The 16063-nt window shown below is 39.5% G+C and overlaps 1 protein-coding gene and 1 pseudogene across 6 annotated transcripts in view; both read left to right on the top strand.

The window, feature by feature from the left end:
- PATJ (PATJ crumbs cell polarity complex component) overlaps positions 1-16063 on the top strand; it is a 331922-nt gene that overhangs the window by 54555 nt on the left and 261304 nt on the right. For all 6 annotated transcript variants that reach the window (XM_036026193.1, XM_036026198.1, XM_036026197.1 and 3 more), the window contains 2 exons: positions 589-645; positions 13976-14110. In XM_036026193.1, coding sequence (XP_035882086.1) covers positions 589-645; positions 13976-14110 — 192 coding nt within the window. The remainder of the gene's footprint in view (positions 1-588; positions 646-13975; positions 14111-16063) is intronic.
- LOC118500639 lies at positions 5519-8136 on the top strand (annotated as a pseudogene).

A 16063-nucleotide genomic window follows, 5' to 3' on the forward strand; every position in this document is an offset into this window, starting at 1 on the left:
ACAACAGTTTTAGGCCAGGATTAAAAGCTTAGGTATTCCATGAGCTTCCCACCAGCCCAGGTCTTTGTGTGTGTGTGTGTGTGTGTGTGTGCCAGCTGTTTCTCCTCAGGAAATGGTTTGAGCTTGCTGTGGAAAGTCAGATGCGTCAGTTTTTCCACACAAGTCAGACAACTTCACTGACCTTGCAAGCTTTGTTATAAGCCTGGAATTTAAAAGTAAGAATGACCATACTCTTGGTTTTGTCAAAAGGATGAAATTTTTATGGATTCAATATAATAGAGAATTATATTAAAAATTTTAGGGGTCATGGAGTTTTAAAAATAGTATTTGTAAATATATTTTCCCATCTCCTAATTCAACTTCTGAATAACTTAGGAAAAAAGATTTTTGTGGAGAACAACAACAGAAAAGCAAATAGTCAATAGTCTCTAAAATTTATTATGTGTTATAGAGTTAAGAAATATAGAAAAGAGATTATAATGCAGGTCAGATGGAATATATAGGTTTAACAGGTTTTTTTTTTCAGGAAATATAGGAAAAAAGTATGCTTTTATAAATATTGGATATATATTTTTTTTGTAAATGTAGGTTGCTACTTTGGACACACAAATTGCCGATGATGCTGAGTTACAGAAATATTCAAAGGTAAGCATTATTTTTTAAAAAGTTATTTTGTTGGAAGAGTTTTCTCTAAGTTTTTATCAAAGAAAATAAATTAGTGCTTTAAACCTAAGGTTTCCAGAATTTCGTCTTAGACATTTTCTGGAAATGTGGTGAGTTCTCTACTTATGAAAGGCAATGGTGAGAAAAGCCTGAGAAGAATTTGAGGCCCCTGGTACCACTTCCCAGAAGCCAGAAACTCAGGTCTGACTGCTCCACCCACCATAAAGGTGGTCCCCAGAGCAGCACTGTGCACCCTGTGTGTAAGCTTTTCATTATGTGAAGGCTTTGCAAATGTCTCCTAAAATCAAGACCACAAATACAGACTTCAAAAAATCCTTCAGGTCCAGATGTTTAAGGACAGAAAAATGGTTTATCTTTGACTATAAGCAATGCTTTTTCTTGAACTTTAAAATTTTTATAGTTAGAGCTTCGTTTCTAATGGCAAAATGCCAGAAAGTAACTTTTACAGTTTTTAGTGTCCTCTCACTACAAATTAATTTTATAGTTCCTGTTCTGGATAGTCAACAGCCAGGGCATTGAAATTTAGAGAAGCCTTCTAGATGGCTTTCTCAACAAATGATGAGAAAGGTAATGTTTTCTTATCAGAATAGTTTAAAAAAATTACACTATAATCCCACATGGGGTGTAGAAGTGGAGCTCAGCTTAAACTCTACTGTCATATGTGTGTGTTACGAGCCATTGAGTTGGCTCCAACACCTTGTGACTGTGAATGAGGGATGTGCACAGTGTCCTGCCCTCGGCACCCCAGCTCAGTTCCTGTGTCGTGATGCTCACAGCTTCTTTCATAGAGTCAATCTATTTCACAGTTGGTCCTCCTCTTTTCTTGTTGCCTTTGTTTTCATCAACGTTATTGTCTTTTTTAAAGAACCCTGCCTTTTCATGATATTCCTGAAGTAGGATGCCTTCAGTTTTGTTATTTTTGCATCTAGCTCTGCATTAGGCCTAATTAGCTGTAGGACCCTCTTGCTCATCTTTCTGGGGGTCCAGGGTGTCTGCAGAGCTGTTCTCCAACTCCATATTTCACATGAATCATTTTTTTCCCTATCAGCCTTCTTCACTGTCTAACTTTCACATCTGTACATAGTAATGGGGACCACGGGTGTGGATGATCTTTGCCCTAGTCTCTAATGATGCATCTTTGCTCTTGGTGACCTTTCCTAATTCTTCTATTACTGCCCTTTTGAGTCTCAGCTTTTTCTTGATTTCTTGGCTGTAGGCTCCTTTTGAATGGATGAGTGAACCAAAGTTAGCAAGATCTTTAACAATTTCAAAGTCTTGATTGTCTGTGTAAAAGTTGTATATTATTTCTGTGTTCATGATGTTCAAATGCAGTCTTGTTTTGGCACTTGCTTTTCTCACTTTCATCAGAAGTCATTCAGAACATTGCTACTTTCTGCTGGGAAAACGTTTCCACTGCATATCTGAACTTACTGCCATTTCTTCCAACAATTTATACTCCTTACTCTAAGTCTGGCCCAGTTTTTCATATACTATCTTCTGTATACAGATTAAACAGACAGGGAGATAAAATGCACCCTTGTCTGACATCTTTGCCTAAAGGAAACCATTCTTTCTCCTCCTAGTCTTCTGTCCTGACAGTGGCTTCCTGTCCACGATACAAGTTAAGCCCTGGGACAATAAATGCCTCGGCACACCCGTTTCTTTCAGAGCAACCCATAGCTTTTCATGATAGCAGCAACCATCTGTAAAACCTAACTGACCTTCTTCTGAAGTTCTTTGTAGCATTCCAGTATCCAGAAAATGCTTGCAATTAGGCGCTGAGTGCCTCTTCCGTTTCTAAATCCAGTGTGACCATATGGCATTTCTTGCTCCATGTAAGCTGTAAGCCTTCAAGGTGCATCACCTTGAATATCATTTTACTTGCATGGGCAGTTAGAGCACTGGTCCTATAGTTACTGTGCTCCTTGGCATCCCCTTGCTTGAAGATGGGGATGTATATTGAACATTTCCAGTCTGTAGGCCATTGTTTTGTTTTCCATATTTGTTGACATATCCTTGTTAGGATTATTACAGATTCAGTCTCTGCTGCTTGAAATGATTCTGTTGGTATCCCATCTACCCTTGGTGATTTCTTTCCTTCATTGTGTATTTATTTCATGCTGTCACATGCAATATTCAGTATGAGTTTTCTGTGTCCCATGTGGGTTTCATAAGAAGTTATTTCTTTAAATAGTTCTATTTCTTTCTTTGTTATGAATACTTCTCTTCCATAATTTTATATTAAATGTGTTGTAATTTTTTAGGTTTGAATTGTCAAGGTCAATGCTATGGAGAGTATTTCCTTCCAAAGATAACCTGCATTTTGAGTTACTTCCTTGCTGTGCCTGGGTGGGCCGATTAACCAAGCTTTCCTCAGATGTGCAATGTGACAGTGATGTGGCATGACTTCTAGTTAGCTTTTCAACTTCTAAATCATTGACAAAATCATCTTTATATTCAGTTAGAGTTGTCACTAATTTCTAATTCCATCAAAATATATTCAGAAGGATTTAATTCAAAATGGGACTAGGAAATAGAAGTACCTCACCAAGCTTCACTTCTTAGTAATCACTGTAGTATAATTTACTGATTACACCGACTCTGGAGCCAGACTGTCTAAGTTCAAATTCTGGCTTATCCACTCACTAGCTTGTAGGATTATCTGAACTGTCTCAGTTTTGTTGTCTGCGAAAGGGAAATAGGAATCGTTTAGTGTCTACCTCATGGGACCTAGAGAAATTAATTATAATGTGCCTAGAATAGTTTCGAGCACATAGTAGGCTGTTATTGTCAATTATCATTCATATAAATCAATGCTTTTTTACTCTAAAATTGTGCTTTAATTTATGCTAAACTTTTTGATACTGGATATTTTCTATTTAAGCATCTCTCAGGTTACTGAATTTCCTGTGCCTGATGCCCATCTATTGAGTCCTTAATTTTAGTTACAGTTTTCTATTCTAAAATTTGTTTTATTCCTTTTTAGATTATAATTCTTTTGGTGGAATTCTCAATTCAATTTTAAAAATATCTGTATATGCCATATTTTTCTCTATTTCTTGAACATATTAATCATAGTTTATAAGGACTTCAAGTAATTAATTTTATTATCTGGATCAAGTTTAAATGAGTTTCTACTGTTTGATGTTCTCTTATGGTTATTTGGTTGTATCTCTCTCATCATGCTCTAATTGGATTGAATGCCTGAGATTGGGTTTGCCAACTACAAGTCTTTCAGCAATGTTATCTCTGTCCAGTAAGGAGATTGTGTGTGTGTGTCTGTGTGTGTGAATGAGAGAGAGGGTTGGAGGGGGAGAGAGAGAGTGAATGGGGATGGGTGATCATCTCTGAGACATGGCAGGAGTACAGTTTTGGTAAGGTTCAGACTATGTTTGGTTTGCCTTTGCTCCTAAGACATAGCTTTCCAAGTGCTCCACAGGAGCCTGGGGCTGTTTACCAGTCTCTCTCCCTGCTGGGAACTGAACTTCATTTGGCACCTCTGAAATCTTTGCTTTGCTCTTCAGTAGTTTCCTGGTTAGCTTTTTAGCCTCCCTTCCTGTAGAGCATTAGAAATCAAGAGATGTCCTTGGTAAAGAACATGGCTGAGCTCAGGCTCTGTCTGTCATGCAGTATAGCTTTAGTTGTCGGTCCTCCCATGTACAACCCTTTGTCCTCATTATCTATAATAAGTAAAAAAAGGATCATAACCATACTTTGTGTACATCTTAAAGAATGTCATTATCTTTCTCCAGGCAGAAGATGTCCCTCTCACCTTTCTTCCCTAGATCCTTGCCAATCACGAGTCTTGTCTTTCCAGATCAACTTTATGCAACATTTCAGTATATATATAATATATATATTATATTTTATATATATATATTACTCAGCAACTCTAGTATAGAGGTGTGGAAGGGCTTTGAGTTGAACAGACTTTCAGTACCACCTATAGAAACTCATCAGTACATTCAGCTGTTCTTTCACTCTTCATTCATTCATTCACTCATACATTTATCATATATTTTTAAATATCTGTTCTATGGTCCTTTATTGGGTGCTGGATTTCAGAAAAGAACACAGCAGAAAAAAAAAATCCCTGCCCTACTGAACTTACATTTTAGTGGGGATGATATAAAAGAAGTATGTTGTATAGTGTGGGTGATACTTGCCATGCAGAATATTAAAGAAAGGAAGATGGAGAAGGAGTTCAGGAGAATGTGAGTTTGCAATTCAAGATAGGTTAATGAGGGAAGGCCTCATTAAGACGGTGGCATTTGGGGAAACACTTTAGGAGGTAAAATAGCAGCCTAATTTTTTTCTACCATGTATGAACGATTACACTCTGTTATAGATGATTAAATATAAATATATTTCATATATGACTTAATGTAGCTCAGTGCCAACACATAAGAATCGTTCAATAAATGGTAGCTTTGTTTCCTAATTGTATGCTTCATGTACTTTTAGTCTGTGACCTTTTAAAGGCTCCTTTAATTTTTTTAATTTATTGATTTTACAGAGAGAGAGGAGAGGAGAGAGAGGGAAACATTGATTTGTTGTCCCACTTATTTATGCATTCACTGACTGAGTCTTGTATGTGCCCTGACTGGAGATCGAACCCACAGCCTTGGACTATGGGACAATGCCCTAACCAACTGAGCTACCCAGCCAGGGCCAAGTCTCCTTTTCTATAAAAACTTATTTTATTTATTTATTTATTTATTTATTTATTTATTTTATTGTATTTTTTCTATTACTATTTATTTCCCCTAAAAGCTCCTCTTTAAAAGCAATTTTTGTAGCTATTATGAAACATTTAGTTATTAATTATTAATTGAAATTTTGTTGTTGCAAAATGTTTTTTTAAAAAAATTTTTGGCTTGGAAGAAAAAGTCACTCATAATTTCACTACTTTTTCATAGTCACTTGTTACCTGTATATATTTACAAGTTTATAGTTGATATACCCAACCTTTTGTGTAATATATGTAAGAGAGAAGGGAAGTACACTTTTTCCTCATAACATTATCATACATATTTACTTTATTACATTAATTATAAATGCCCACAGATTACTTATTTTGATGAATTATTTTTTAAAATCCCCTTAATGTTAGAAGTTTAATTTAGTTAATTCATTTGCTTCTCATTTATCCTCACAATGTGTATTCTCATCCACACCCATTTCACAGATGAGAATACTGAAGGTTGCCTCAAATTATACAGCTAGGTAATAGCACAGGCAGGTTGAGGCTTAGAGCACATTCATTCATTCATTCATTCCTGAAAGTTATTGAGATCTTACTGTGTGCCACACTGTTGTCAAATGGGGGAAGCAAAATGGATAAGGTGTTTCCATTGAGCTTAGATCCAGGGTTTGGGTAGGGGCATAATAATAAAAAATAACTTGGTAAGATAGTTGTAGGTTGTAAGAAGTGATGCAAAGGAACAAATTGGGTGGTGAGAGCATACCTAGGGGTGGAGCACTTTGAGAGAGAGCCAGGAGGAGTCTTTCCAGCTCAGGTTCAAATGCCATCTAGACTGAGGGAGACCTGATAACTCTGGGGCCGTGTGAGCCACGGCCACGGCTGCATCAGCAAGCACAGGAAGCACCTGGGGAGTTAAGGTAATGCTGGTGGCTTGCATCATCACAGGATCAACCTTAACAATATCACCCAGGTTACTTTGGGAAAGTTGGTGTGAGTCATGACCACTTAAAGAGGAACTGGAGCTTTTGCCCAGCTGTCAACCTTGATAAACTGTGGACCTTGGTCAGTGAGCAGACATGGGTAAATGCTGCCAAAAACAAGACTGAAGCTCCCATCATTGATATGGAGCAATTGGGCTTCTACAAAGTTCTAGGGAAGGGAATCTCCCAAAGCAGCCTGTCATTGCAAAGGCCACATACTTCAGCAGAAGAGCTGGGGAGATGATTAAAGGTGTTGGTAGGGCCAGTGTCCTGGCAGCTTGAAGCCACACTGAGGGAAGTTTATTAAATTCACACAAGTGCAAAAAAAAAGGGATAAGAACTGGTGAGCTAGGAAACAGGTGATCAGCAGGAGAGGGCTAGCATGTGGGAGGAATGGAAGTTGTCTCAGAGTGCCTGGGTCAAACTCAGTGAAGAGTAGAGTATTGTTACCTGAGGCAGGTGAGGAACACCAGGTGCTACAGGGCCTCGAGTCCATGGTGAGCCTGGGCTTTATTCTCAATGCCAGGTAGCACCTGTGGAAGGATTTAACCATGCATCCTTTAAGCCTGATCTAGAAAGGCCCTTCCTCACTCTCTCTCTAACGTGCCTCTCCCTCTGCAACTGAGGTCAAAGCTGTAGGTTTTTCCTCTGTCTCATCAGGTTTCCGATTAGTGAAGTCATGTTTCATGGCTATCATTCGTGTAAGGGTATAGCTGTCTTTAGATGCTCATTTCAGTTACCACCCCATAGCCATCACTCTAGAAGAGATTGTGATTCAAGAAGCATCTTTACATATTGTGGGCCAATGGAGTTGTGGAGGAAAAAGGGAAGTGAAAGCAGTTTACAGTGGCTTGAGCATTAGTTGTATTGCTTCTAGGAAGCTGTTAATTGTTACACAAGAATAGTTTCCCCACATCTGGGGAGACTTGCCCTTTTAAGGCTGTTTTCTTGGCAGGTGTTTACTAGTAAGGTAATCACAGCCTTGTAAGGGAGAAGCATTAGGCTCATCCCAGTGACCTTTCTGCTGGCCATCAGTTGTGGTAGGGAATGAGCATTAGTAATATCCCTGTCATGGGGAATGAAAATACCAAGTCCTGTTCCCTGGGTTTGACAAGACAGACTGACAGATTTCACTTTATTTCCCTCCTAAATCATAATTCTCTCTGGTTCAGAGAATGTGATTTAGGAAGGGCATTAAAATGTGAGTTTCCTTCTCACTCTGCTTGAGTGAATATAGTTTTTAAGGTAATGGGATGGTTGGGCCCTCCAGGAGTTGCAGTGGGTGTTACTATTTGATTACCAGGGTCAATTCTTTGCTTTAAATACATTATCTCTCTTATTTCTCACAATTATCCTATTGGTCAGGAGCTATTTCCTCCTTTCCATTTTTAATAGGTGGAAACTGAGTAACGGGCAGATAAAGTGACTTCTAAGATCCTATGTAGCTAGTAAGTGTCAAAATCAGGAAACAAATCAAGGGTTATCTGGCTTCTAAGTCTGTGCCATTCTTTATCCTTTTGAATAGATAATATACGGACAAGACATAAAATTAAAAAGTTACTGAAGTGTGTACTGCAAAAAATAAGTTTCCTTCCCATCCCAGTCCCCTTGTATTCCTCTGCAGAGGCAACCAACCTCTATCACCAATTCTCAAGCATGTAATTATATACTGTGCTGGTCTCAAACAATTATAGTAACAGTGGTCATCAACTGGGGCAAATGGCCTATCAGAAACATCAGATTAGCCCTGACCAGTGTGGCTCAGTTGGTTGGACATTATAAGTGAAGCGTCACCAGTTCGATTCCCAGTCAGGACACATGCCTGGGTTCAGTCCTGGGGTGGGGCACATGCCAGAGGTAACTGATCAGTATTTCTCTCCCCCTCTTTCTCATTCCCTTTCCATGTCTCTGAAAAATCAGAGAAGTTTGTTCAAAATACAATGCCCCATTATAACAGGGTGCAGCCAAGAGGGGGGCCCCAAATAGGGATTTGGAATGGGGTCCAGAACTCAAGGTGTCCAGGAAACATTATTAAGATATATAAGATGTTCTCCCTCCTCCCCCCCCCCCCCACAGGTGTGAGCTGGGGGATGGGACACATGGAGCAGGAACATGGAGAGCTGTTTTGCATAGCAACAGCTTTGCAGCTAATCTCTGGTATGGTCATTTAACATATCTATAACCTTTAACTGGTTGCATAGATATGTTAATTAGCTGTGGCCATGCTTTGAGCCAGGGGAATGGAAGCGACTTCCATCCAAGACATAACTGGGAGGTAACTCCCCCTGGTTACAGCACCTGTGTGAGAGCTTGGAGATGACTGGCTCCATGCCATGGGGTCATGCCTGCCCAGACCCACTATGGCAGCCCAGTAAAGCTGAAAGGATATGAGAGTGCTAGCAAATGTAGCCAACTGTAGGAGGAGTCGGAAATGGGGCTATAGAGGAAGATTGGTACAGGGATTTAAACCCAGACATGGCAGCCATTTAAGGGGAGAACCACACAGCTTTGCCCAGAGTGGGACTCTCACAGCCCTGTGAGGGAGAATCACCATGCAGCTTTAGCAGAGAACCGCCACTTGGCTTTGGCAGAGTGGTGACCCCCACCCCTTGCAGCTTTGCCAGGGAGAACAATGCAGTTTTGGCAGAGTGCATGCAGACCCCCACAGCTTTGCAGAGGAGAACCACGTGGCTTGACCCTGGCCGACGACACAGCTGATGGTGTTGGGAGCCTGAATTTACTTCTTTTCCTGAGATACAGTACCCCAAATTAAGGCAGAGGGGGAAGAAAGGACTGTGTGTGTGTGTGTGTGTGTGTGTGTGTGTGTGTCTGTGGGTATCCTAAAGGACTTTGATATTTTAATGAAGACATGAGGTCACTACTTTAAGTCCGTATAGCTTTAAATAAACATTTCCTTTCCTATTCACGAATCTCTGGCATTGAGAGACTGAGAGACAACTTTCCTCTAGTGCCAGACAAGCAAACCTAGTGCGGGATCCTTTCGGTAATAGTATGTTGTATGCCTCTTTGGCCATGTTCTGTAACACTATTTGTTTCTCCTAACCAATATTCTGATTCTGTAGGTTTGGGGTAAGGTCCACAAAGCAAACTGTGATCCCTTCCTTGCCTCACTACATTGAGAATTGTTGCTCAGGTAGTGCTAAAATACCTAAAGTGTTTTCAAGGAAAGAGAGCTTACTTCTTCAGGACAGATGAAGGAAGTTTATTGGAAGGATGGTATTTCAACTATACTCTGAAAAATGGGTTTGCAAAAATAAGAACAGAGACTGTTCCAGGCGGATGAAATATCATGAGCAAAGGAAGAGAAAGAGTCCTAAGTATAAAGTGTTAGATAAGATGTCAAAAGCTCAGGTATCACATGGGCCAGACAGGTAACTAACATAAATGATATCTCAAATGGTAAGTAACAACTGACACTTGACCTTGGTGTTAGGAAACTGAAGAGAACCTTCAAAGTATTTCTGTACAACAAAGCACATAGTGTGTATTTTTTGAATATCCAGAATTAAACTTTCAGATGGGTAAGAAGTATTAATGTGTAAATCAAGCCACGACGAATTGTCTTGCATCGCCTGGGTGAACACACCTAACTCTGGGGGTCGTCATACTGTTTCTCCCTTAGTTTAGAAGTTGTAGCCTGTTCTTGGAAAGCTTGATTCTTATTTGTGGTAAATTTAGTACCTCTTTCCACCTAATCTTTAAACATAAATTTAATATTCTGTGTGTGTGTGTGTGTGTGTGTGTGTGTGTATTAGAACTAGTTATGGGGTTCTTTCTGTTCCATTTTGAATTCAACATTTTTGGAAGTATTCTCCACCATCCCACTGACATACATATTCCTTTCCAGAAGTGTTTTTTCTTCCTGAACAACATCATTTATATTCCTACTTGAGCATTTTGATATCTTGTTTTAGGGGCCTAAAAGGAGAGCTTTTAGTGCAGTGAATGAGCTGTGGTTTGTTTCATGACAGATCTCTCCAACTCATGGGTTAAAGGCCTCCTTTGATCTTTATCATTTTAGCACTGACGGTAAATCACTCCATGGCCACACTTTCCTTGGGTACATTTCCTTGCATCCTTTCCTCTTCATATCAGGATCATGACAATCCTGCTGCTCATTAGTTTTGTCAATTACAATAGGACCCCTTGCAAAGTGCATTGAATAAGCATCAAAAAGCATTACAGGCCATGTGTGTGAAGATGTCAATCATCTGTCTATTGCAGCCGCTCCTGTCATTTTAGCACTTTCTGTTCTCTAGGATCTCAGAATACCAAAGGGGTGGACAGAGATAGGCGAAATGGTTGATTTGTTTGGTTGCTAAATGAAGCTGAGACAGGTAATTAAACAGTCCTCCTCCTGCAGAGAGGCCCGCAGCACTGTAATGCAAAGTCTCAGAAACCCAGCTGCACTCAGATTTAGATTCAGAACTAATATTAGGTAGGCCTCTTTCAGACTGACAGACTTTGTAAACATCATTTCTGGTTTATTTGCTCAGCATGATTAAAGATGGGGCATGTGTGTTTGCTTGTGGTTTAAGTTTCTAGGGAGCACGTGGTGTTTATAGCTATGAGCTGGAATAGCCCAGAAGGGTGGAGCCTTGTGTCTGGTGGGCAAGGGACTCCATGGTGAGCCTCTGCTGTTCCTCCGTGCTTCAGCTTATTCTTGATGCCTGCTATTCCTCGGATTTGAGGAGAGGGCTGCGGTTCAACCATGTGAATAGAGCAGGATTGATAAAGGGCTGGAACGGGAGATTGGAATCAGTTCCCTCCTTAATCCTTTTTTTTTATGGGGGGCACATTGTTTTATAAGTAGCAAAGATCCCTGTGTGTACAGCAATGTCTTTGTTTTAATTTGGACACATTTCTATGCGGAAATTGCTACCACAGTCTATTATTTATTCAGTTACTCAGACCAAAAACTTAGAGATTAATCTTTTTCACTTACCCCCACAAGGAGTCCCCCAGCAGGCTCTTTGTAGGGCTGATTCATTCTAATCCTTCAGGTCTCAATTTAAACGTGTGCCCATCTCTGTGAAACCTGCTCTTGGCCAACTTTCCAAAATGGCCTGCACCAGCTATGCCTGATGTCTTGACCCATATTAGCTCCTTTGTAGCACTTATCACAACAAATAATTATTTATTTATTTTTTACTTGTTCGCTGGTGAATTGTTTGTTTACTTTTTTGTTTGCATGTATCTGCTTTCTCTCTTGCTTATATATTGTGTGTCTCCACACTAGATGTTAGTTTCATGAAGGCAGAGACAGTTTCTTTCGTTCACTCTATAATTGTAGCTCACAGCTCAAATCCTTGCACATAGTTTATATCCTGTAAATATATGCTAGGAAGCAACCTAAATTGCAGATGAGTACTATGCTGATCCAATCTAACTCTCAAAAAGAATTTTTTTAAAAAGCAGTTCCAATTTGTAGCATATGTGTGGTGTAACAATCCTACATTTTGGTAGGCTTTAAGCTACCGAAATGACATCACTGAAGGCTACGTCGGAAAGGATTCCAAGTAGCACTTCATTGTTGCAGGTTTCTCTGTGGGGGCGGGACGGTTTCTTTACCCAATCCAGCTGCATTCAGCAACTGAACAAATCAGTCCTTGCATCTCTTTCAGTTGTTCACCCCTTCAGTAGTCTCTAAGTTCTCAGAGAGTATTTTTATCATACATGTAGAACAGAAGTCACTTCAAGAACACAGATAAAATGTTAAAAATAATTAGGAAGTGATAGATTTTGAATACTTATTATATTTATTTTTAGTATTTATTTAATTGTAACCTTATATAATCTAATTTTTAATACTGGCTATATTTAACAACTGGTTTGCAAAATTTCTGAAAATTGAACAACCTGCTCTTAGTGGTAGGCTGCAGTACCCCACTGCAGATGACTTACAGGCAGACCCCCTGACCACTCTCTGCCAGTATTTGGCTCATAAACAAAGGAAGGAAGAGAATTGGCTGAGATGGGTGAATAAGTTGTTATCACAGAGGCATTGCTCTGAGAGTTTTTATTCACCTTTCACTGTTGAAGAAAATGACAGCAATGTCGTCATCTAGCTCAGTATACAGATTTGGTACAGCGACTAGAGGAGAGAGTAAGGTGGTAGCAGTGGGAAATAAAGAAATCGGAGAGGGAATAAGAGTAAAAACAATCTAGACCTTTCATTTGGAGAGCTGGAACATCTTATTGCCAAAGGTGGTTGTAGACTTGAGGTGCTTGGTGGTCAAAAGCACTTACTTTTCAGGAAATTAGCCCAGGGCCAAAAGTCATTTATGCCTATTTAAAGTCATTGAGGTCTTAGTCACCTGGACTGCTTGCCACTTCACATTTGCCTGTGTGTCTGCAGTGGGAGGGAGATGAGCCCCAGGTGGTGTCTGAGGCAAGGCCTGTGGAACTCTGTGGATTCAGAGCAGGTGACTAAGGGAGGTGACAAGCCCAGGGGTCACAGAGAATAGGGAATAAAAGAGAAAGAGCCATGTTGTGGATGCATTGTGTCCTCGTGTAGGGTTTTCTCCTTATCAAATATACAGTTGGGGTAGGCCTGGTGTTCTTAGATAAATGGACTATTGATACAGGAAATATTGATCATAATTAGTATCATTTACCATATTTGAGTTTATATAGTCATGATTGTTAGCTCAGTCTTTGAAAGTCAAAGGAATGGAGTTTGGTGAATGCCTTTGAACTTTGCAGCAAACACCACCAGGACACTCATCTCTTTCCTGTGACATTGGCTAGTTTCTTAGCTCTTGATTCATTTCTTAGCTCATGTAATTCCTTTTAAGCCAAGACCTTAGACTGGAATAATGATTACCTCTTACTACACACCCATACCTCCCCACAAATCAGAAGTTGTTTTTGTTTAAGTTTATGAGATGGAGAAGGACATCTTGAATGAGGTGCCATCTCTCATGGATTAGTTCAAATAACATTTTTTTAAAAAATAAAAAAAGTGTTTTCTATTAGAGTCAAATAACACTGAATGAGCCCATGTTTGTGCCTGGTACTACCTCAGGGACTGAGGTTACAGAGAGGAGATGTGACTCTGCACTCAGGCAGGGGGAACAATCAGGAAAACAGAAATTTTAAACACAGTTCTGTAGTGAGCTGTGATGGCAGTGTGCACAGGATCGGACCGGACCCCCGCAGGAGGTGGGTTCACTCAGATATCAGGAAGTACTTTATGGAATGGCACTTGTGGTATTGAAGTGTGTATGGAAGTTAATTAGATAATAAAGAGGAGTGAGGGTGTTCTAGGAGATGGGAAGCTCTGTGGAAGAATGAAACAGAATCAGTACTGGGAAGTTTGGAGTGCCTAGGGCTTAGATCTGACGGTAGGACTTTGTATGTCTGCTTCTTTATTCTCAGGGAATCTAAAATGAAAAGAGGAGTCAGAATAAGAGTCAAGCAACTTCATATTTTACTTGAGGCTACTTTTCCCACATTGTCCTCTTTTTGGATTTTGATAATCTGGTTCAAGGGGTAGGACTTTTCTATCAAGTACTTGTTGGAGAGTTAACAGCCAGACAGGTCATTGTGGTGTTTAATGTTTTTGCTCTGCATTTTGTTGCAGCTCCTGCCCATTCACACTCTGAGGCTTGGCATGGAAGTGGATTCCTTTGATGGGCACCATTACATCTCTTCAATTGCTCCAGGTGGTCCTGTTGATACACTGAGCCTCTTTCAGCCAGAGGATGAGCTTCTTGAGGTAAAATTTATAAAGAAGTAGACAGGAATTTTTAAGCTCCAGGAGAATATGTTCCCACCAGAAATCCCCTGAGTTATATTATCGCCAATTCCAGTGAAATGTGACCTACTTAGAATGAAAAAAACTTGGTGACTATAGTTAATATGGTATGTGTGTACTTCAAGGTAGCTGTGAGATGATGGAATTGTTAACTCACCTTATTGTAGTAATCACACACACATACACACACATCAGATGATCACATTATATACCTTAAACTTACACAACGTTATATGTCAATTATATCTTGGTGAAGCCGGAAAAGATAAATAAAAGAGTAAAATATAAGCAGTTTATGTGATGATAAAGGAAGTAGATATTATGCTTTAACTTCATTTTCCCCATCTTCTGAGATGTCTGAGTGATTATTTAAATAAATTACTAAGAAATAAGTTAATGCCCTATTTTAGTTTGATAGCATAATTAGTATTTTTTTAGCAAAACTCTTTTTTTAAAGATGTTATTTACCCTGGCTGGCATAGCTCAATGGATTGAGTGTGGGCTGCAAACCAAAGCATTGCAGGTTCGATTCCCAGTTAGGGCACATGCCTGGGTTGCAGGCCATGGCCCCTAGCAACCGCACATGGATATTTCTCTCTCTCTCTCTCTTTCTCCCTCCCTTCCCATTTCTCTAAAAATAAATAACATCTTTTTTTTAAAAGATGTTATTTATTTATTTTTAGAGAGGGAAGGGAGGGAGAAAGAGAGGGAGAGAAATGTTAATATATGGTTGACTATCACGTAGCCCCCACTGAGGACCTGGCCTGCAACCCAGGCATGTGCCCTGACTAGGAACTGGATTGGCAAGCTTTTGCTTCACAGCCCGCACTCAACTACTGAGCTACACCAGCCAGGGTGCAAAATTCTTTTTAAGAATCTAATTCATGACCCTTAGAAACATGAAGCAATATGTATTTGCAGGTTTTATCGATTATTTCTAATCAAGATTAGAGCTGGATGACCCTGGATTTATTTGTTCTTGACCGATTTTCAGACTGTCTCCTTGGGGCTCCCTCGCTCCAACATGGCAGCCTCTAGTGGGCTCACTCAGGCTCCCGAGGTGCTATTCAATCAGAGCAATTCTAGAACACTTCTACTTTGATTTGACTTTCTCAGGAGATTTTGTTAAATTGGAAAGTTCTATAACAGACACAATAAACAAACCAATCAATACTGAAGCCACTAATTTTACGTATAAGAAAATAAGGCATTGATTTCCTCCAACTTTTTATACTGGTAGGATGATAACTTTAGTTCATGTTTTCTAACTCCTTTTTTACTGTTATTAAATATATCTCACTCTTGTAAGCTCCTAAAGAAAGATGTGGGGAATGGTCAAACTTAGAGAAGACTGCATAGAAGAAATTTATTTTTCCCAAGAGTTAAGGAACCACAAGAAACCCTAGTTTGGGTTTAACAGAATCAGCCTAGTAGCCTTAGCCAAGATTAGAATCCCACAAGACTTGATTATAGAAATTTCTTTCTAAAATTTATGTTTTCTCAAAGTGGAATGACAAAGCTCCCAAATAGGTTTTTTGTTGAGTGAAACTGCACTTTTTTTGGCAGTGTCTGGCCACCTAGAAGAGTATGTTGGATTTTAAGGTTAGAGGGGAAAAGGGCTATGACTAATTGTCATCAAATTCTGCCATAGGTTTGGGAGGGCAGCACATTGGAGTCTTGTAAAATGTAGTAAGTTAGTTATTTTAGAGCTGTTCATGGAATGATATTGGGATGCTTATTGGCAGATTAATGCTCTAGGTTTTACTATATCACTTATGGTTTTTTATTTGCTCTGAATCATATCTTTCTGATTTGCTGGGTACATGGCATAGCTTTGTGATTATCACACATGGCAGTCTGTAGATTAGAGACCATTTGGAAACCATCTGTGTAATATGTAGTTGTTAGATATGG

The sequence above is a fragment of the Phyllostomus discolor genome, chromosome 5 (genome assembly GCF_004126475.2).
Source record: "Phyllostomus discolor isolate MPI-MPIP mPhyDis1 chromosome 5, mPhyDis1.pri.v3, whole genome shotgun sequence".
Taxonomy (NCBI): Eukaryota; Metazoa; Chordata; class Mammalia; order Chiroptera; family Phyllostomidae; genus Phyllostomus; species Phyllostomus discolor.